Here is a 22234-nt window from a genome sequence, read left to right as displayed (position 1 = left end):
AGACTTATCAAGGATGGTTGTGGGGATTACATGAGATGGTATGTACAAAGTATTTAACACCATGCACATTAGGACTTAATAAAAATTAATGATAATTAGGAAGCGTCAATAATTTGTGCTTGGTGTATAGATACTAAATGCCACAGCATCGGAGCACTATTTTTTTTTTTTTTTGAAGGAGAGCACTATTCTTAGCACACGGTAAGAAACACAAGTCAGCACTGCTGTGCCCAATTAGAGTTTTTTATTTTATTTGTAATGTTTTACCTTTCCTTATCTCTGCCATCTATTTGATAGGAATTGTGGACTTGTCTTACAAAGACTTACTGAACATAATATGTCACAGAGCACTAGCGACCTAACATTAAAAAGTGAAAATATTTAACACTTTCAAGAAATAATTCCTCTGGATTCTTTTCAATAGGATAGGTTGGGAATCTTCCTTAAGGATTCAAAACAGACCATTACCCATCTCCCTGTGATGATTTCAGTGCCTGGAGCCCCCCAGACTGCTTGAGCACATCGTCCTGCACTGTGAACCCGAACTTACTGCTTCTACCCAGTCTCAGCTCACATTTTCAAAACAATTAATGGCTTCTCAGATCCAACAGAGAGCTCTCATGGAATAACCATATTACATCATTCTAGACTACAAAATGTTCAAATGCGTATCAGGCAAGGAGTCCGAAGGCAGGTTCTAACCAAAAAAAAAAAAAAAAAAGGGATTTTTCTCAACTCACCAAACAAAACTGGAAAATTGGGAGTTAAAGATTTCTGGTAGATAAAGATGGAAAATAAATTTAATGCTCTGCAGGAAATAAAGAGCAACAGAGTAAACAAAACTCCACACTGGGTGGGTGGCTTCATTTTGCTATAACAATTTCAAGAGTAATTAGATTTGAATGTCAGCCTTATCACTAAAAACCCCCAAAAGAGAAAGCATCATTATTCATGAAACACCTGAATAGCTCTGCTTCTAAAGAGGGACTTGACCATCTATTAAGTACCAAGCATTATCAGCATTTTAAATATACAACCAACAAAGTATACATTATTATTGTAATTTTACAGAGGAGGAAAGAGGCTATGAGAGGTTAAGGGGCCTGCCCAATATCATAAAGTTATCTGTGGGAGTCTGGCTTTGAAGCCAGGTTGGTTGGACATCAGTGCCTCCATTCTTCCCACTGTTTCAAGAGGAATTTTAAAACTACTGAACTCTTTAGAATTATCAGATTATTACCATAAATAATAATGAGAATAACCTCATTTAAACATATTCACTATGGTACAGTGATACCCTCAGAACAAAATGAAGCTTCCAGGGCCCTGTGTGCCTCTTCTAGAGGATCCTAGGAGTGGGCTGGCAGGCTGGCCAGCTGGGAGGCTGATGCGCTGATCACCCAGGTGCACCTTCCCAAACACCCAAATGAAGGTCATGGGAGGGACCTGTGCTTTCTTAGCTCAGTTCTCTTGCTGGTACCGCCTACCCATTCCCTGGCCCAGGCTCTCAGGTGGCCACTCGACATTTTTTGGAGCTGTCAAGGTGCTTGTAATAGTGAACATGGTTTCCTCAAGATGTTTAAAAACCTACTTAGGGCAGTCAAAACGCTAGCTAAAACAGCCACAGAATAGCAAACTGGATCTTGCGCTTTGCAATATTTTATGGCCAATCTACTCATTTGTTGGTGCATTTCTAGTCTGCCTGAGATAAAGGACTCTGAAATTGGGTTGTTATATTTCAGATACAAGAACTGTATTGGATATGGCTCCATATTTTTTGCACAGTTCTAGTCACAAAAAAAAGACAGTCCTAATTACTACATTTACCTTTTTGTGTAGAAATATATCATAAAGGAACATTTAGAGTACACCAATATGAGTTCTCCCAGATCAAATAAATCAGTTCAAATGATTACACGTGGCTTTGGACTGCATTCAGGTTATGGAAGGCAAGGATAGACTAGAGGCATGTACCATCATAGCAGTGACAAATTCTCAACTTCTTTGTAAAAGCACAGTATTTCTTCAGGTTTAGACATGACTCATTAAAGCTACATTTTCAATGAAATATAGCTGGAAGCATTTAAAAGCTAGAAAATATAATCATGTCAGTACAAATGATCCCCACCCCCCACAAAAATGCATGACATCATTTCAAGATGTAGTCAGTCTGCTGTCACTAGGCTGGGGGGTTGGACAGACTAATGTCTATCTATCTGTACACGCAGAAGAACCCAAAGTGTAATGTGGTTAAGGTTAAGATGCAAGGACCGCCATTCCACTTTAGAAAACAAACATCCATTTCTGAACAATCTCTTTTCACTACTGATTTTCTGCAGAATTGATTTTTCTAAAAGCAAGGAAAAAATAATCAGGTACAATCTATCATAAACATGTCATGAAGAAACTATTTACTCAGGATATGCCCTTCCTACGCTGTTTTTTGGGGAAGGGTTCTTACTTACTCCCTCACCTTTCCTAGGTAATTAATGTGAGTCTGATGAGCACTAGTGTATTCGTGTTTTGCTCCCTATTTCTTTTCCATGAACACTTAAACATTTTAAACAAGTATGTATTCTACAAGTACTAAGAGGCTGATTAGTACCAGACACTATTCTAACCTATGGAATACAGTGGAAAGCATCCTTGGAATTTATATCCTGGAAGGGGGCAGTCCAAAAAAATGGTATTTATTAACACTTCTCTGCATCTTCCTTTTTTTACCTAATGATTCTTGGTAGAATTCCCTCCAAGGTAACTGGTAAAGATATATCGGAGGAATTTCTTAATGAAATTTCTAAATAACCTCTAAAGATAGCTGCAAAGAGTTGAATTTACAAAATCATTTTAAGATGACACAACTCATATCTCCATGGATCTAGACAGACACTGGACCCTCCCATAAGCTTCATCAGCATGATGACATAAGGGCCCTTAGGCATGTAACCTCTGCCTGGTCCTTTGCTTGGAACCCTTTTCATGGCCCAAGTCTTAGCCTGGGCCCATCCCTCTGAGTATTCCTCATTCTGGATCCAGGTCCCTCCTAAGTGGCCCTGGGGTTGGAATATGTTGCTTCCACAACCTTTCTATCATCTCAAGGATAACAGCTATAGTGAATGTCTACTGAGTACTTACTATTTTGGAACCATTATGAGGACACAGGAGCCTTCACCCAAAGTTCAGTCACACAGCACAGCCAGGGGTAGAAGTGGGAGGTCCTGACCTTAACCACTGCCATGATACCCTTCTGGATCTGAAGACTGCTAGTCATGCAAAATTTCCCATTTCAACCATGGTTCATCTGACAAGTTTCCCATATCTTACAATCTATATAAATGTCTGTTCTTTCCTTCTTTGTCAACCATAGTCTGTAGTAACATTTTATTGTAATTTTTATAAAGGCTTTCTCCCTCCTTGGTCATATTATTTTGTGGCTGTAGAATTGTTATTAAGCACGACATGTCTTTTCTAAGAAATTTAGAAAATACACAGGGACAGGCATACCTCCTTAAGAGTATCTCCTGTATTATTAATAAGTGCATGTGTATATATACATAAACATGTATTTCTATAGAAGAGTCTACACAGTTAGATAACTTATGCTTTCATTTGTATTGTGAACACCTCCCATTTCATTAAAAATTCTTTAAAAATGTGATTTTTAATGGTTGTGCAAACCCCATCATATACATATACTACTATGTAATCTTTCTACTCATTTTGGGCAATTAGGTTGTTGCCAATTTTTAGATATTAGAAACATCACTATGATTAGTATCTTTGTGTTAATAGTAACTACTTCTTTAGAGGATCCCTAGAATTAGAATTACTGAACCAAAGACACAACCATTTTTAAGGCCTTTATTACAGATCATTAAAGTGCTTTCCAAAATGGTTGTGCCAATTTGCTCACCAATAGTACATGAAATTGCCAACATCACAACACTCACACTGTTTTATCTTTGATTTAATAGTTGCCAATATAATGCAGATATATTCCCGTTATCTTAATTCATATTTCTGTGATTACTAATGAGTTAAGAAAATTATTTCATATGCATATTGGTCCTTTATATTCCTTCTGTTGTCAATTATCTGTTAATACTACATACCCCCCTTTTCCTTACTCACTTGTAAATACTCTACACAGATTACATTCATTTTATTCACTCATTCAACAGGTATCTGCTAAACTCCTGCTGCTTACCTTGTCCGAAATCCTATCCTTTGTAGTCCAGAACACCTTTGGGAATTTTCTTTTTTTTTTTTTTTTTTTTTTTAAGATTTTATTTATTTATCTGACAGAGACAGAGACAGCCAGCGAGAGAGGGAACACAAGCAGGGGGAGTGGGAGAGGAAGAAGCAGGCTCATAGTGGAGGAGCCTGATGTGGGGCTCGATCCCATAAGGCCGGGATCACACCCTGAGCCAAAGGCAGACACTTAACCGCTGTGCCACCCAGGCGCCCCTCCTTTGGGAATTTTCTTACAAGACCTTTTCTAAGTGAGCATATGCCTTAACATAACAAGATCATATTATGCATGTTGATATTTTAAGCGCAATTAAAATAATACTCAGATATCCAAGAAAGATAACATGAATAGAAATTTGTTCCCAGCTCAAACTGCAGATTTCTCTTTTTTTTTTTTGTCTTTACAAATTCAATAAGCCAACAAACATGACTTTAGTCATTTAGCACAAGTTTACAGGTTGCAAAACATCATACATGCTGAGACAATGAAAAATGCCACTGAATTCCTAAATCAAACTCTGTACTGACAGGGCATTCTCCTTGTGTAGTGCCTAAAACATGTAAGCAGTTTAGCTACTATTATCGAAAGTGAATCAGAATAGTAACAATGGCCAATAGTGGTGGTCACCATAGTAATATATCCATCCAACCAAGAAGTATGTAGCTTGTGGACCAGAGGAAGCAGGAGAACACAAGAGAATAACTGCAAAATCTAATTGATAACATGTAATAACCCTTGATCCTTGGTTTGGAGTCTTGAGTAAAGAAGATGCACTAGGGGGCGCCTGGGGGGGCTCAGTCGTTAAGTGTCTGCCTTCAGCTCAGGTCATGATCCCAGCGTTCTGGGATTGAGCCCGCATGGGGTTCCCTGCTCAGCAGGAAGCCTGCTTCTCCCTCTCCCACTCCCCCTGCTTGTGTTCCCTCTCTTGCCGCCTCTCTCTCTGTCAAATAAATAAATAAAATCTTAAAAAAAAGAGAGAGAGAGGAAAAAAGAAAAGAAGATGCACTAGTTATTTTATAATATGATTTCTTATTCCTGAGTCTTAAATTTGGTTACTCTCTGAAGAAAACACATCTTCAATTATCAAAAAGGATACCAGGATACAAGGGTGAATATATCTCATGAGACCCTGAATGTCTGAGAATATCGTTTTAATCCTTCACACATGAGACAATTTAGCTGGGTGTAAAACGCTTAGATTACAAGGATTTTTCCTTCAACACTCTGAACACACTGTTCTATGCTCTTCTTACATCTTCTGTTTCAGCAAAGCTAGATCTAGATCTCAGTCTGATATTATCTCTCACAGATAAATCATTTCTTTTATCTGGGTTCGTGTAGTTTTTTTCTCCTACATTTTTATGAATATAAAATTTTGTCAAGGTTATTCCTAGACTGATCTCTTTTCCATAAGTGATACCTGGAAATGTAATGACCCCTTCAAATCTGCACATTCACAGCTTTACTTTCTGCTTAGAAAAAATGTTTTTAAACTATATTTAAGTATTGCTTCTGTTCTAGCGACTATAAATCTTTCTTGATAACATTCACAATGCTTACGTTAGATTTATTTTCTAAAGCCTCCATGCCTAGTAACATTTATCATATCCTTTTTGTTATTTTCCTTCATATTCCGAGATAACTTCTCAACAAATCTTGTGATTACCAATGATTCACTTCTCTTCTGTATCCATTCTTCTCTTTATTGACTCCATTGTAGACTTCAATTGTCTAGTAAGCATTTCTGTAACATAACTGCCTGATACGAATCCCAGATTCCCTCCTAATTCGCCGTAAAAGTTTGGGCAAGTTAATCAACCTTCTCGAGTTTCAGTTTCCCTGTAAGTAGGGGCAATAATAACAACTATCTAAATAATTCACGGTTTTTGGTTAAAAGCAACAGAAGATGCTGTGGCTAATTTAAAGATTAAAAACAATTTACTGAAACAATTTATCTTTATCACTTAAGACTATATATTTTCTCACCAAGTCTATTAAGGTGGGAAAATGAATGGAATAAAGAAATTTGGATCAGATGTTCCGTGGCCAAAAAAAACAGAGATTTTCAAAGCATTAATTCATAAAGTTGTGATAAGGAACATTGGCAATCCTCCATGTAAAGCACCTAGCACAATACCTGGCACATGGTAAGTAATAATGTTAGCTATTAGTCTCCTAATAGATTTCTATTCCATAGAATTCATTGATTCTTATATCCTATCCTTATGATAAAATCTTTTCCAAATTAATCATTTGTTTCCATCAGTAGTGGTAGTAGAAGTGATGATGGCAGGGAGAAAAGAAAACAGTAGTCTGGCTGCACTAAAAAGCAGCAAACCCAGTAAAGCAATGGGGGGTCGGTCTTTGTGATCACAAAGGCAGACTTGGCACAGATAATCCACTGACCATTCTTCTTCATCCTGTTCTACTGGCCTTACAATAGGAGAACTCTCTAACTCTGACAACAGGGTGAATATCTTCATATTTTTAATGGGGAATCAAAAGAAGTTTTACCAAGGGTTCGGAAATTTAAAAAAATTCAACCGAATAAAATAGTTACACATCAGTAAAATATGTTTTCCTTACTCTGTAGTGCAAATCAAACATGCTACAAGTAACAGTATTCCGTTCAGAAAGCATAGTTATACAAACTGATGTTTCCTAGTCTTACTTACAGACCATCAAATCTTCGCATCAATCAGCTTAAAATAATGCCAACAGCATCAATTACTAAAACACATTTATCTACAAAATAAATTAATAAGAATCTACTTTTTCATTATACTTTGCTAACTGAAATAAGAGAAAAATCAAGATCCTGCTGTGAAGCACTTACATTATATAAAGAAAACAATATTCACCTTATTAAGAAACAAATGAGAAAATGGGGCTATGGGAAAACTCCAGCAAGCTTCTCCCCTTACAACAGTTATAGCTTTAAAGCAAGAAACATATGAGGCAGCTAAGGTCATGAATGAAAAGAAGGAGGTGCCAATTTACTCCACACTTGGGCAAGTTAGGCTTACTCTTTATTTTTTAAATAAAACAATTTACGAAAATACTTGCAAAGTGGAGAACTAATAGTTTACATCAACTTTATGATGGAAAGGAATTTCTAAAGGAATAACAGAATGCAGAGATGCTAAGTATGAAGGAAATGGTAAGCCTTAATTCCCCCAGAATAGCAAAATAGAAGGCCCTATGCAGTAACCAAGGACCTTTATCTTGATTTAGGCTTTCGGAATGATTTTAGGAGAACTTGCAAATCAGATATACTTCCCATTACAGAGGATGATACCACATGATGAATACTTTTCTGATGTTATGTTGCTCTATAGGAATTTTCAATGTAAAAGTCTGCAAATTAAAATATAAATTAAAGAGCCTATACATTGAAAAACACCTTGAGCTCCAATTTTTAAGGGAAAATTACATTTTCTTTCAAGAGCCAAGAGATTTCAATTCTAAGAAAACTATCTTTCAATTTATGATAGCCACATTCATATCTGAAATATGATTTATACAGAATTTAATTGCATAACATGCATTATCTTCAAGTTTCAATAATGTGCTCTTTCAATGTGTTTGCAGACTGGTTCTATTACATGCAATCCCTGCATTAAGGTCTGGGTACATAAAGACTCGTAAGACTCTACAAGCTAAGACAGAGATTTGTCTTCAAACTACTTGGAAAAAAAACAAAACTTAGGAATGTCTAAAATGACATAATCATAACCTAAATTACTTTGCTGACATACAAGCAGATCCAATCACTTTGGAAACAATACATTCATAATATATAAACAGATACAGAGAGACCATATGGACCCATTTCTACAAAAGCAACAAAAACGGCAATTGATAAATTGAGAGCACTTCCACATGAAGACAGACTGTTTTGCTATAGCTATGGAGGAACCGCAGGGTTAGACCTGAGGGAAAAACAATGTTTCTAAAATATTTTTCTCTCCAGAAATGATTCTAAAAAGAAAAATGATCATGCAGTGCAGGGAATTCAGTGCTGAATGATCCTGTCACCCATTTAATCTCACCGACTCAGCAGTCAGTCATTTCAACTTTCATAGCATAAAGTTTGCATGTACAGGGGAAAAATTATATCATATATTCATAATTTAAGTCTGAACAGGAATTGTTATTCAACTGAAAAGTAAATTATCATTTTAAACATACAAAGTCAGGCTTAACTTTAAGTGTTAATAAAGGAAAAATATTACTTTCAAATGTAAACAAAAAGTAATGCTAATTCAACGGCAAAAACTGAAGTCAAAAATGCCTAAGTTAGCAAATTTATATAAAACCGATACGATATAATACATATCTACAGCCTGCTTAAATCAAAAAAGAGGCAAAAGAACACATTCTTAGATTCTGTGGTTCCATTAATGAATACTCATACTGTGCCAATTACTTCACATAAAAGTATACAATATGGTTTGTGCCTATGCATTCTTCTGAGGGTGGAAACTGTACCTGAAAGATCATCTTTGTGAGGCCTCCTTACCATCCCTTCCCTCCCTTTCCTGGACAGAGTGCTTTGCTCACAGTATGCTTTCAATCAATATTTTTTATTCAGTTTAAAGCAAGCACTAAAGCTAACTATAGCAGGATTGTAAGCATTTCTGCATTCCCAGTTCATGAGCCCAATAAATATTTTTATATTGAGTACACCTACTATGTATTTCATGGCTGCATATGTGATCTAGCTATGTGTGAAAAACCAGATGGAGTCTGCTCAAATTCCTGGAATTTAAGAGCTCTTCAAAACAAAACAAAACACACCAAAACAAAACAAATAAACAAAACCTAGAGTCTGAATAAGCCTAAAAAGATGTCTCCAACTGAATCAAATAGAACAAATATGCAGCTATTCGGGATGTACTTCGGGGACCTGTAAGACTGGGAAACTGCTAACAGGTCCAGCTGATCATTTATCAGGCTATCACAAAATGTATATACTTGTTGCTAGCTAACTTGGCAGTCTAATTTTTTATGCTGCTGAGGACAATTTTTTTACATACACTCACATACTGAATAAACCTGTTGGCCATAGTCTGTGGTATTCCTTAACCACCTGATAATGGAGATACCTGAAACGGAGGCTCCCCTACACCATGAACACACGGGAGAGAAACGTTACATTCTGACCACACACAACCGAAGAGGACTGATCTGAGAACCGAGCGGCAGGGTTCAGAATTTTTGAATCCAGGCCAAATAGTGTCACAAGAGCTCTGCCACTTGACCTCATGTTGAACCACATTTCCATAATATTAAGGAGGTAAAGCTGTAAAATTTGATGATCCCACAGAAATCACTAAGAAAAGATCCAATCTTACCTTGTGTTTGATGATGCAGTTCAGGCATGGAAGACTTCACTATACGTTACACGGTAATTATAATTGCTGGGATAATTCAGTTACCAGTAAGAAAAATGACTAAGTGATTAATAGGAAAAACGCGAAGTTTTAGGCATTGTACTTACAGTGCTTTTAGCTAAGCAAAAAACTATGCTTGTTTACGGTTGAAATAAAAATTCCGTCTTCTGCATGTGGTTGAGGTGTGTCAGAGAGAATGATTTCATTGTAAATAAACTTAGGGGCCAAATAAAAGGAAGCTGCAAAGGCAGGTGCACAACAGTTGAGTTGTTTCAGTTTCAGAGGAATAAAGTAAATAATTGCACTGGAATTTGTTCAGTTCTGGGCATTCTGCCATACAGGAAGGGTGTGTAATTACTGAAGCTAACACATCCATGTAAAAATGAAGTAATATCAATAGGGCACAGTTGGCTCCAAAGTTCCTTATTCTATCTTCAAAAATTAAGGATCTTTAATGACTCTCATTTCACTCCACAATATTTAAGTTTCACTTAAGTTAATATGGCCACACTGACAGTAGAACTGAAATTCTCACTGAATTCAGAAAATATTGTCTGGAAGCTTCTCTCTGAGAGCCTCACAAGTGAAGAACATTGCAATTTTCACTCATCAAGGATAACAAAAGAAGTATAGGGGCGCCTGGGTGGCGCAGTCATTAAGTGGCTGCCTTCGGCTCAGGGCGTGATCCCGGCGTTATGGGATCGAGCCCCACATCAGGCTCCTCTGCTATGAGCCTGCTTCTTCCTCTCCCACTCCCCCTGCTTGTGTTCCCTCTCTAGCTGGCTGTCTCTGTCAAAAAAAAAAAAAAAAAAAACTTAAAAAAAAAAAAAAAACCAAAAAACAAAAGAAGTATATACAGTACGTAATTTAGGACCTCACCAGAGTAAGAAAAGTATACGTAAAATGAGCATGTTTTACTAAATCTGTTCTGTGCTTACGATTTCATGCTATCTGGATTGGCCTCAACCTTAAATGTGGTTTCCAAACTTCTTAAATCAGAAGCCAAAAATAAGAGAGTGAGGTTTGTGAGGGAACGGCAGAATGGAAGTTAAAGTGCCTGAGTACGGCCAAGTTCAAATAGAGATCTCAATTATGCAAGCAATTTTATGACACAAGATAGAAGAGTGTAATATATATCACGTGTGATTCTACGGAATGCAAATCAACTTGCATCCTATACAGAGCCATGAAATATGCTTGCTAACCCTATGATTGGCCATATGGTCTTTTAAAGAGTTTCTATAGTCCAGATCACATCCCATCAGTTATAAAAACTACAATATACTCTCCCAACTGATAGTAATGGCCTATACATGGCCCTTGGCTCACTGTTTCCTTTGCGCCTGTGAAGGTAGCACACTGACCCATCTAACCTGCAGGGGTGGAGGCAAAGCTCTGGATGAGCAGCAAGTGTCTTACCAAATTCCAATTCTTCTGCATCTAAATATTTACCAACCACTTCAAGGAGAAATCAATCATGTAAGCCTGAGGTTTTCACAGGAGGAGGCAGGGCCCTTTGAGGCACCACATTTGGCCATATTTCTTTATCCCACTACGTGTAAGATACTAAGCTAGGCACAGATCATTCTTAAATTTTCCAGACACTTGAAAACTATCAGGATACAAAAAAGTTCTTTGTTTCCAATATCTTTATTCATCATGGACTCCTGGATCCTTATTAAGGAGTTGAGCTGAACAGGAGAACCTATCCAATGCTGATCTTGATTACAGCCAACTGGCGCTTCATGTAATTTTGGATTTGAGTTCAAGGATCACATTATTTTGTTATTCCCATGGGATGATTTTAACTACTCTTAAAGCATGATGCTTGAAGAAATTTCTTCAGCAGTTACTTCTATCACTTGGTATACAAGATGCTGGTAGATATTTTGTAACATTACCAAGATAAACCACATTCTCTTTTTCCTGCACTTAATTTTCAGCTAAGCTGGAAAGATGGAAAGTGAAATTCTTAACACCTATGTCATTTTTTGGCCACTAATAGGAAATAAAATTTTAGTTTGCTCCTTGCAGAGATCAGATTTAATTTCTACATCAATATGGATACACTCAATTTAAACTGACTTAAGGATAAGAATATACTGTTAAGTAGCTACATTTCTCAGTGCTGTCTGTGAGATTCTCTTGCTCAGTAATGCTCTATGAATGTGGCTACAGGTCCCATTATCTTCACAAACAGTTAGTTGGTGACAAAGTAATCTGAGAGCCAGTATTATTCATCCACCCCCTTTCTGAGCAATCATTTATTCCAAGTCTATTATCATTAAAGGTGCTGGTGGGGAGTCTGTAACATGTGTGTCAAACAATGTATAAAAACATGGCTCTGTTGTTAGGTAGCTAATTATATAATTAAGGGAGCAAACAATAAGAGTCAAAGCAGTGGTATAAAGTGCTAAAGAGGAGGAGAGAGATCTGACTTCAGATGGGGTACAAATGGCGTCACAAAAGAGGCAGCACTTGAACAGGAGTCTTTCTATCTGGCAAAGAGCAAAGACTTTTTCTATAACTCCTCAGGTGTGCACCTAAGTGACTGACATCAATGTAAAAGGCTATCATTTTACAGAAGGGAGGGAATGTGAATCTCAACATTTTGTCAAGGAATAAGGAATAGCTTCTGTCTTTGGGATCCTAGGGAAAGTGTGGCCCAGTAGAGGAAGATATAATTGTGGTTTTGACACCCAAAAACCAATTTCAGATATTAACAGACTAATGCTTTGTTAACAAGACTGCTTTGGTTGCTTGCTATTTCCTTCCCTACTACTTACTGTGAATTGCCCCGGGGGAGTACATATGAGGTATTTTAGTGGCTTGGATGTACTTCTGCTCAAGAAGAACCAGACTTCTCCTCTCAAAATTCAGGTGTGTGTTAAAAGATATTACTTCCCAATGTCTTAATCAAGTGCCTTGACATTATGTTTGAATTGCACAAAATCAGCATGTTGGTAAAATTTCTACATGCTCTATTTCTTAGAATACACACATAAGGCTGTTCTAATTTGTGAGACCAGCATGGTGAAGTTTTGAAAGTTTAATGCCATGTAGAAATAAAATATTGTCATAGCATAAACACAGCTCAATATACACAAAGTTGTTTTATCTTCATTATCACTGTCCAAGGAAGGCTCACTGAATCAATCATCTATCTAGCTACATAAAAATATCTATATATCTATAAATCTATCCATATATCTAGCTACATAAAAATATCTATCTACTTAAAAATAGCACCACTAGTTCCTCCTAAGAGGCACCTTTTATTCTTAGGTAGAAATGCTGATTAAAACAGTAATATTAGCCCTTACTATGAGCACTTACTAAGTGCCAGACACCACTGTAAGCATTTTACAATGATTAATTTAATGTCCTCAATAACTATCATTGTCACCAATTTACAGAGGGGAAACTGAGGTACAGAGTGGTTAAGAAATCTTCCTAAGATAACACAGAAAGCAGTGGGTGCCGGATAGGAACCCAGGCTATCTACTCGGTTGCACTGAAAGGGTCTCTTCCTTCTGAACCCAATGAAATATCCTTCCTGACACATGGCTGCCACCAAACAAGGTCTTTTCTTTGAGATCAGAGAATCTCATGTTTTCACTCCATGGCTATGAATGTTGCGTTGTATTGAGATTTAAAAAACAAAAACAAAACTATACATCCCACCCAAGAATATTATTCTTTCGATATAAAACATTATCAAGGACATTAACTATTTCATTTGGGCCTAACGCGATTATGAATGTCACATTCTGACTGGTTATTTTCAAATCAAATATACAAGGTGAATAGTAACTAGCTTTTTAAATTCCTAACTTTTCTGTGCTCTGTCACATTGGGTAGATGATAGGGAGTGACATTTCAGGAAGTCCTAAGAAGTTTCTACCCCAACTATAAAGAAATTAAGAGGATCTTGCCTAGAAGCTCATGTTGGCTATTTAAAATCAGGTGACTATCTTGGAACAAGAGATGGATATGGTTTTGGGCTGAATGAAATGCTGAGTACTGAGCACTGATAAACAATTTTAAAAGAAATTAAACATATACTAGTGGATTCAAATTCTTAGAACAGGAGTATAAGTGTAGAGTACAGCCGCCCACTAACTAAATAATCTGGGATATATATGGTAATTCTTCTCATAAATAGCAAATACCTGTAATTCTTTTGGGTATCTTCAGAAACAGGAATCCTTCATGCTATCTCCTACAAAATATTCATTCAGAACACTATTTATCACCAAAAGATAGAATGTTGACGTCATCTGAGGCTGTCAAGGAATTCCAGTGCCAAAATCATAATAGGTTTCCAATTTTCTTCAACATACACGGTATCATCTGGTCTCAAGGTACAAATGCAAAGTTCTTGTAGTTATGTTTACTGAAGACAGTTTTTAGCTTTAAGTCAGTTCTGGGCATGTTGATAAATTTACCGTCATGTTTCTCCAAAATGTGGGATTATACTAACAGCTCAAAATAAATCAGTCTTCTCATTTTACAGCTCCTTGGGTCAAATCTCGACAATTATGAAGTGCAATAAGGGTCCTTTTTTCCTCCCTAAAGTTGGATAATCGACAGTTTTGTGGAAAATGAAAACAGTACTGACCACAATTTTTTTGTCTCTTGTCAAATTCTTAGTTTGTGGAATGTTCTGAAAACTTCAAATTTCATTGGGGGAATGGAAAATATTTTGATATTTTGCTACTAGCGTAAGCTATGAAATCATTTTTCTTGAACACACGGCTCTAACGTCAAATATTCTGGAGTATTCCTACACTCTACATAGCTAGCTGTAAGGTACAGCAAACAGTAAAATAATGAGGTATTAAATATTCCTTTACTCTGTCATCATTAGTCATCTGAACTGTTGATATTGATTTCTTAAAAGAGTATTCCAGCAAATATACATGTAAGTTTATAACTCTTGAGAAGAAAAGAATCAGTGGTTTAATCATAAGGCTTAAAAAAATGTAACATTAAATTATTTCCAACAGAAAAACCCTCACAGAAGGCATATGTTTCTTTTGTTTTGTTTTTGAGGGAGGGGGCAGGAAAAAAAAAAAACTATCCCTGGAGCTTTAAATTTACATTCACCTTATTAAGCTTTTAAATCTGAAGAAATTAAATTCAGGAATTCCAATTTCTCTAAGCACAACAGATAAGATCCAATTTAGAAGGCTACTTGTATTTGAAGGATAAATAGCATTAAGTACCTTAAAAAAAAAAAGTCAACATAAACATGACATTGAAGCAAACTGGCACAGTTTGACAAGTTTTAGAACACTAGCTCACAAAATGAATATACTTTGATTCGGACAAACACAACAAATATAGCCTTTATCCAAAAATCACAGAGACAACCCTATATAATACCTATGTTAAAATAATGTTCAAATGGTCAGCACATCTAAGGATACTACAGGCCTCAAGTTGCCAGAGTCCTGACAGAAAAGTCAGCAGTGTAAAATATGCTTCACAAGGCTTGGCGCGCATGCACACACTCTGCAATGTGGGAGAGACAGAGACACCAATCACCATCGATATTGTCCTTACTTGCAGACGCACAAGTATCCTGCATGTTCCGATTCTGACTGGCACCTGGAGCGGTCTACGTGCCAGTCATCCCAATGTACTCAGGGATGTAAACACCTTATAATTAAAAAACGTGAAGGCATCAAGGACGTTAGACAAATTTAAAACACATCCAAAGATTAATTTTTAAAGGCATCGAAGAAATAACCGATTGCAAATTCCAATAAGAGGATATACCTGCTCCTTCACGGAAGCTAGAATAGTGGTGGCTGTGGTCTCGGGTTCCATGCCTGGGCCAGTGGAGGCAGCTTCCTGGCGGGTCTGTGGTTGCCCCTCCTCCACCAATGAGGCCTGCTCAGGAGTGGGCATTCCTCCTGCAAACAAGCAGACAAACAGTTCACATCTGTTCATGCGCTCCTATGCAGGAACAGGCAGGGACTGAGGATTTGCAGATGGTTCCTAGGAAATACTACAGACTTCTACGCACAAGGATCACAACTCCTTATAGCTATTTGATTTTTGAAAGGCAACATCTAGGGCCAAAAGTACAGCTAGTACGACTAAATACTAAAAATTGCAGTAGTAGTAGCAGTAATAATAATACATACTAAGAAAATGTATAAACAACATCATAGCAAAAAAATGACAAAAGTGTTGGGGGGAGTGCTCTTAGTTAAAAATGTACTGAGGACAATACAACTGTTAGAAGCTTGTTGAATCACTGATTTTTCTAATCAGATAACCAATAAGTAAATATGATTATATCATGAAACAAATAATAATCAATCCTCTAGACTGCTATAGGGGCCAGTTTGTAAAGTTCACATACAAGAAGATGTCTACAAACACGCAAATGCTTTACCAGTTACAGAAGAGTCTTACGCAATAGGAGGAAAAAAAAGGTTTAAAACTTGGGCTTGCAAATAAGCAAAGTCTCCTGTATTTAAAAGAAACGGAAGGCATTAACAACTAGAACAAGGTTATCTTTGGTGGAGTATTATAGCTAAAGTGGTTTCCTTAGAAGAATCTGATTACCCAAATATGACAATGGCAATGGAGATGGTGTTTAAAAAGAGGGTCTATTTTTTCAGGCCCACAGTTTATGAAAGAATGAGTTCTAAAGCAAGAGATGGAGTGGCCTTAACACACCAAGGGTGATGTGTTTGCCAGACCACTGACCTGATAGGGATTTTTCATAAATTTGAAGACTGGGAAGAGTCCCACATAAAACGTTGTAAATATTTTAATAACTTGTTTACACAGCAGTCTGTTCTCTTGAGAGCACAATCTATCATACCATGAGACTAGTCTAGTGCCTGGCGTATGTAACAAGTATTCAATACCCGTTTGCTAAATAAATGAATATATAAATGAAGGACTGACCATCTTTTCCATGTCTCATTGTGGTCATCAGGCAAATCTCACCAAGTGCTATGATACTCATGAGACCTTATTTGTTCAATGTGTTACTCTGTAAACATATATGGATATGTCAAACCATAAGTACTATTCTTGACATTCTTCATAGTTTTCTCCTAAGAATTACTCTATTGTTGTAGTTTGATTTTTTTTTTTTATCAACTTCTATAATATTCAATCCCACAGTAGGATCTGGGGATTTTTTTCCCCCATTCTCTCAAATTTCAGTATCAGCTTGCTTCTTCTAAAATCATCATCTGTAAGAGAAGGGAAGATATATGCATACCACCTGACCTCTCTCTAGCTCTCATCCTCATTCCTGACTTTCACATTAGTGAAGGTGGGTTTGGGTTCCAGGCTTCTAACAGTAGTTGTTTTATTCTTCCCATATTAGTAGGCAGAAATGGGCAGTGAATGTGATGAGTTTGTGTATTTTCCCTAATGCCAGCTTCATTAAGAGTCTGTATGCCTGCTCTAGCAGGTGAATTCTCTATCCTTCATTTCTATGGTGTCCAAGCTCAGGTGGAGCCTTACCTGCAAGGAGGAAGATCTCCTCAAGTATGAGTAGAGGAGAAACTTCATTCAGTCTTGGAGTAAGTGGATGTAGGATCAAAACCTAAGTGCCGTTGGACAAGTTACCATTGTTGAGCCCCACTTCCCTCCTTAAAAAACGGCTTACTAATTCTTTCTACAGCACAATGGAAGGATTTTATGGGAATCTTTATTTTTTAGTATATGTGGTAGGCTTGAGATACAAAATACACTTAAAATATCATCAACTGAATAAAATAGCCCATTTCTGTATTTACCGGGTGCTGCCTAGAAAAAGACAGGAAGTCTATGAAGAAAAAAATGCCACACATAAAGATGTTAGATTAACATTTAAGGCCAGTAAAGATATGAAAGTATTCTATGCCATTGAAAAACTACACACCTTAAAATAAGCAGATGGTTGCAAAGAACAAAAATGTTACTATGCAACAGTGAAACAAATAATGCCAAGAATCAAAAATTTTAAATGTCAAGAGTGTAATATCATGAAATACCAATGTGCAAGGAAAAGAGAAACAAATTCAGTGAACAAAGAAAATTTGAGAAAAGGAGAAAACAGAAACATCACCGGGGAAGTAATTATTAATTCTTTATATAAATAGGAGGAGCCTTACTGAAAGATATGTTACTGTAATTATATTACATCACTATAAGTATACCACACTTACTTCACTGTATTTACTTTGATGATTCTGACTGTCCAGGATCAATATCAGACGAGCATTTTCCGAATACCACTCTGCCCACATGTGCCGGGGGATAGGAGGTTCAAGCATAAGGCAGGGTCACTGACCATGAGTGCCTCATCACCTAGCTGAGGCAGCAAAATATGAATCAGATCAAGGCTAAGCACAGCAAGATGCAAGTGATGGACCACCACCACCAAAGTTGATAGGTAGAGGCTGCGCCGCACTTATGAATTTGTAAAGGAAACCAGTACCAGGCAGGAGAGGAGATTTTCACAGGCAGGGATGGTATTTTTTATTCTCTGATTCCTCAAAGACGGAAAGGTGCTGCAGGCAATCACTAACATGGCCGGGCTGAAGAATGACCACAGTGCCCATGCACATCCGAGGGTGAAACATTTCACTGCCCCTCATGTCTGGAAGAGCCCCCAAATATCAGAACCCAACACTGGGCAGAAGAGGGATGCCACAGTACTGACAAGTTCTAAACCTCATGAGGTCTTCTCTCCACTTTCCTGTACTTCTCATAATAATTTAAGGAGTCACAGGAATCAAGCTACGACTAGTGTCACAGGATGAGATTATTACTTCTTCCCATTAGCAAAGGAAAAACACACACACACACACACACACACAAACAATGAATGCTTCTATAGCAAAGGGACCGTGAGAAATACGGCTTCGTGTTTCCTTCTATGACCTCAACTTGCCTGATTTGGACAAGCACATTCTAGGGACCTGAGAGAACTGAAGCATTTTGGGGGCTCTCTGGAGAATCACAAGGGAATGGTAGAGGTGCCAGAAAACTGGAAGCAGGAAAATGCCATTGCTGTTTTTGAAAAAAAAGAAAGTAGACTCTTTTCACATCATAAACTAGAGAGCTAGACATAGATCTTAGGTGAGATTCTTAAAAGGATTTTATCCAAGAGATGATCTGTGAGAACCAGAAAGGGGCACAGCAAAGAAAAGTCATGTTAAGCTGTTCTAATTTTTGTCTTTGGCAGCGTAACCATGGAAATGTAGTGTGTCTAGACTCCAGTGAGGCATGTATATTACAAGTCCCCCATGATATAATCAGCAGAGCACTGGGGCTGGCACAGGGCAACTGCTGACTCTCACAGTCTGTAAATGGCCGAAAGAAACATCATCCTATAAAGATTTTCTAATGCAATGCCAGAGAACGCTGATCTTGACCCAAACCTAACCAGAAGTTTAGCTATATAATGTAAATAATGCACAGGCATGCTCAAATTCTTCAATGACTATGAATACTGAATTAATCCATATAATAAAATTAAAATATAGAAAACATTCCTATACTGCAGTAATGAGCTGCCTCTATGAGATAAAAACAACAGGAACAAATGTGAGGTCTTTTTTTTTTTTTTTTTTAAAGATTTTATTTATTTATGTGACAGAGAGACAGCCAGCGAGAGAGGGAACACAGCAGGGGGAGTGGGAGAGGAAGAAGCAGGCTCCCAGCGGAGGAGCCTGATGTGGGACTCGATCCCGGATCGCCAGGATCACGCCCTGAGCCGAAGGCAGACGCTTTAACGACTGCGCCACCCAGGCGCCCCAAATGTGAGGTCTTATATTGAGGTTAGCTTAGCAGCACACTGGGGAAAAGATTTAGGCGTTTCAGGTTCAAGAGCAGAATGAGTGAACCACGCACGAGACAAAGCTGCTCCAAAGACAAGGTGATTTTATACTGTATTGATATCGGTATTTAAGACAACAGAACAGGGGGACACATGAGCATACACCTCTCCTTCAGGCTCCTTGGGACATGTCCAGGTCCAGTTACAGATGGCACATTTGCAGAAACCGACACAAATGTATCCATTCAGGAAAGGACGAGTAGGATGGTGAAGGTATTCATTCTTACCAGTCATCGGAATAGGGACAAAATGAATGACAGCTCCTGCTCTTTAGGAGCTCAGGCCTTAATGGGGGGTGGGGGAGACACAGGAAGGGCAGTTAACGGAACAAGAAGAGTAAGTCTGATCTCAAGAAGAGAAGGACTATGCAGACAAGCAGATGTCTATAAACCTCTGAAGGACTGCTATTGACAGACAAGGTGGACATTTTAGGTCATGATCCTAAGAGCTAGATCAAAAACTAATGGTTTTGTAACAAACTTGTATTTGCCTTTATTATTACTGTCTTTATACTTTTAATCAAATTTGGCTAATGGTTATATTATTTTTAATCAAATTAAAGGTTGAGCCACAAGAGGAAACTCAGGAAGGTCCTTCCTTTTGGAGCAAACATTCAAGTGTCTGAGGGGGACACCAAGATAAGACAACTTCTACATTCTGAATTGATGTGAGTGTTTCTCAGTTTCCAGAATGTTGTCTATCATATCACAGCTATCTGTTAAAAGGCACCTGGAGGGCAGGAAGCTGTGCTTTTCCTGAAGGCATGATGGACACTGGAAATTTTAGTGCAGTTTCTCTGTTTGGCTTAAAAAGCTGAGAAGAGTTTGTGACCAACTCCTACAGGTGTCTTCTCATTTTATCTCCGGCTTTAATTACTAAATTTCCTCTTGCCCAGGTCTGTTTTTATCATTCCATTGAATTGTATTCTTTTACACCTTGTAAAAACACTTTTTGGAAGGCTGACTATGTACTTTCACTATAATCTTTCTTGAAGACAAAGAAGCTTTTATGTGCAACTATTAGTGTTTGTGTATGTATGTGTATCTCAGTATTATAGTGAACTACCATTGAGTAATGGGAAATTTTTCTGCCCAAGGTTGAGACTAGATACATTCAAGAGTGAGTATTGAATCTTGAGGCTGTAGATGTAATAAATGTAGGGTATGGATGTAACATACAGCTATGCATGTAATATATATGGGCAAAATCTGTGACTCAACATCTATGATCACATTTACCACAGATGATACTAATCCACAAAATTATCTCTGTATCAACTACATACTGTATTTTCCTCTATTTACTCACTTCTATTCTTACTGATAAGTTTTGGCCAAAGTATACTGAGTATACTTTGTTTCATCTTATCTAGTGATATGAACTGGAGTCTATTTATTTTTCTCTCCTCTTCTGCGTATTTTGGACTACAACAGATCTCATGACTTCATTTTGAACACTCAGAAAACGCTATGATGATTGATGACAACCATTTCAAAACTGACATGACAAAATGATGCCTAAGAACAAATTAAGAAAAATAATAAAGGACAGAAAATAAGTATGACTATTTAAATTTGATTCAAATGAAGGTATTAATAATATAGGATAATAAACATTTTGGAATAAGCATTAGATGAACAAAATACTGTAACAGTAAAAACAGAAAAAAATCACTGAGTAGCCTATGTAGTAAAGACAAGTTTCTTTAGTTATAATGAAACTGGAACTACAGAAGAATGAGGTACTGGGAAATCACGAATATGCCTCACAAGTTAAACACCTTCAGGACCATATGGAATCTATTCTAGAATTCTAAAAGGAGTACTAGATGAACTTTTCACAGTGAAGAGTTTTAAAATATCCTAGAAGTAAGAAGCATTTCTAAAATCTGCAACTCTTTAGGAAGCTTACAGATAGTTACATACTAAACTTCTAATCAGACAGATTATCCAAAAAATTGAAACTTCTTGGCAAGAATTTGTTTAGAAGGGAGCTATATGCCAAACAGCACAGTAACTCTAGAGAATAAACTATATATAGCAGTTAAGTGTTCTGGCTTATGGATTTTACAATCAAAAGATCAGTGCAAGATAACCTGATATTTTAAAAAAGACAAAAGGTGTAAACAGATCTTTCAGAGAAGAGGAAATCTAGGTAGCCAAAAATGAGGTGCTCAACCTCCTTAGTAGCTAGAAAAATGCAAATTTACACTACAATGAGATCCCAATAAACAACCTCCAGAATGAGAAAACATTTATCAATACCAAATTCTGGCGAAGATGCAGAACGATGGTAAACGTCGCAGGCTGCTGATCAGTATGTAAAGGAGCCATCACTTGGGAATATATTTTTGCATCTATCTAGTTGAGCTGCTGATACTTATATTCCATAGACCAGTAATTCCATTCCTGATTATCTAGAGATATTCTTGCACACAAACACTGGAGAGCCGTATAAGTAAGGTCATGGCAGCACACTGTGGAAGCTCTGGATTGGGAACAACCCAAATGACAGCAATGAAATGGGTAAATACATCGTGGTATAGTCATGCACTGTTTCATCTATAACAAGTGAACACCAGTGCTATACAAGAATGCCTCTCACAAGCATACTGTTGAATAAAACAAGTCACAAAAGACAGGAGAATTTCATCTCAGTAAAGTTTAAAAAACAGGCAAGATAAAACTGTTTATTAAGGATGGAGGAAATGACTATCAAAGTTAA

The 22234-nt window shown here is 37.2% G+C and overlaps 1 protein-coding gene across 8 annotated transcripts in view; it reads right to left on the bottom strand.

Annotated features, from left to right (window-relative positions):
- Positions 1-22234, bottom strand: part of PKP4 (plakophilin 4) — a 236160-nt gene that overhangs the window by 147559 nt on the left and 66367 nt on the right. For all 8 annotated transcript variants that reach the window (XM_087860912.1, XM_087860933.1, XM_087860920.1 and 5 more), the window contains exon 2: positions 15433-15569. In XM_087860912.1, coding sequence (XP_087717038.1) covers positions 15433-15564 — 132 coding nt within the window. In that variant the 5' untranslated portion in view covers positions 15565-15569. The remainder of the gene's footprint in view (positions 1-15432; positions 15570-22234) is intronic.

Source organism: Ursus americanus, chromosome 1, assembly GCF_024610735.1.
Source record: "Ursus americanus isolate L20-20 chromosome 1, mUrsAme1.1.p, whole genome shotgun sequence".
Classification (NCBI taxonomy): domain Eukaryota; kingdom Metazoa; phylum Chordata; class Mammalia; order Carnivora; family Ursidae; genus Ursus; species Ursus americanus.
Note: the sequence above shows the minus strand (reverse complement) of the source record. Positions and strands in the feature narration are given on the sequence as shown.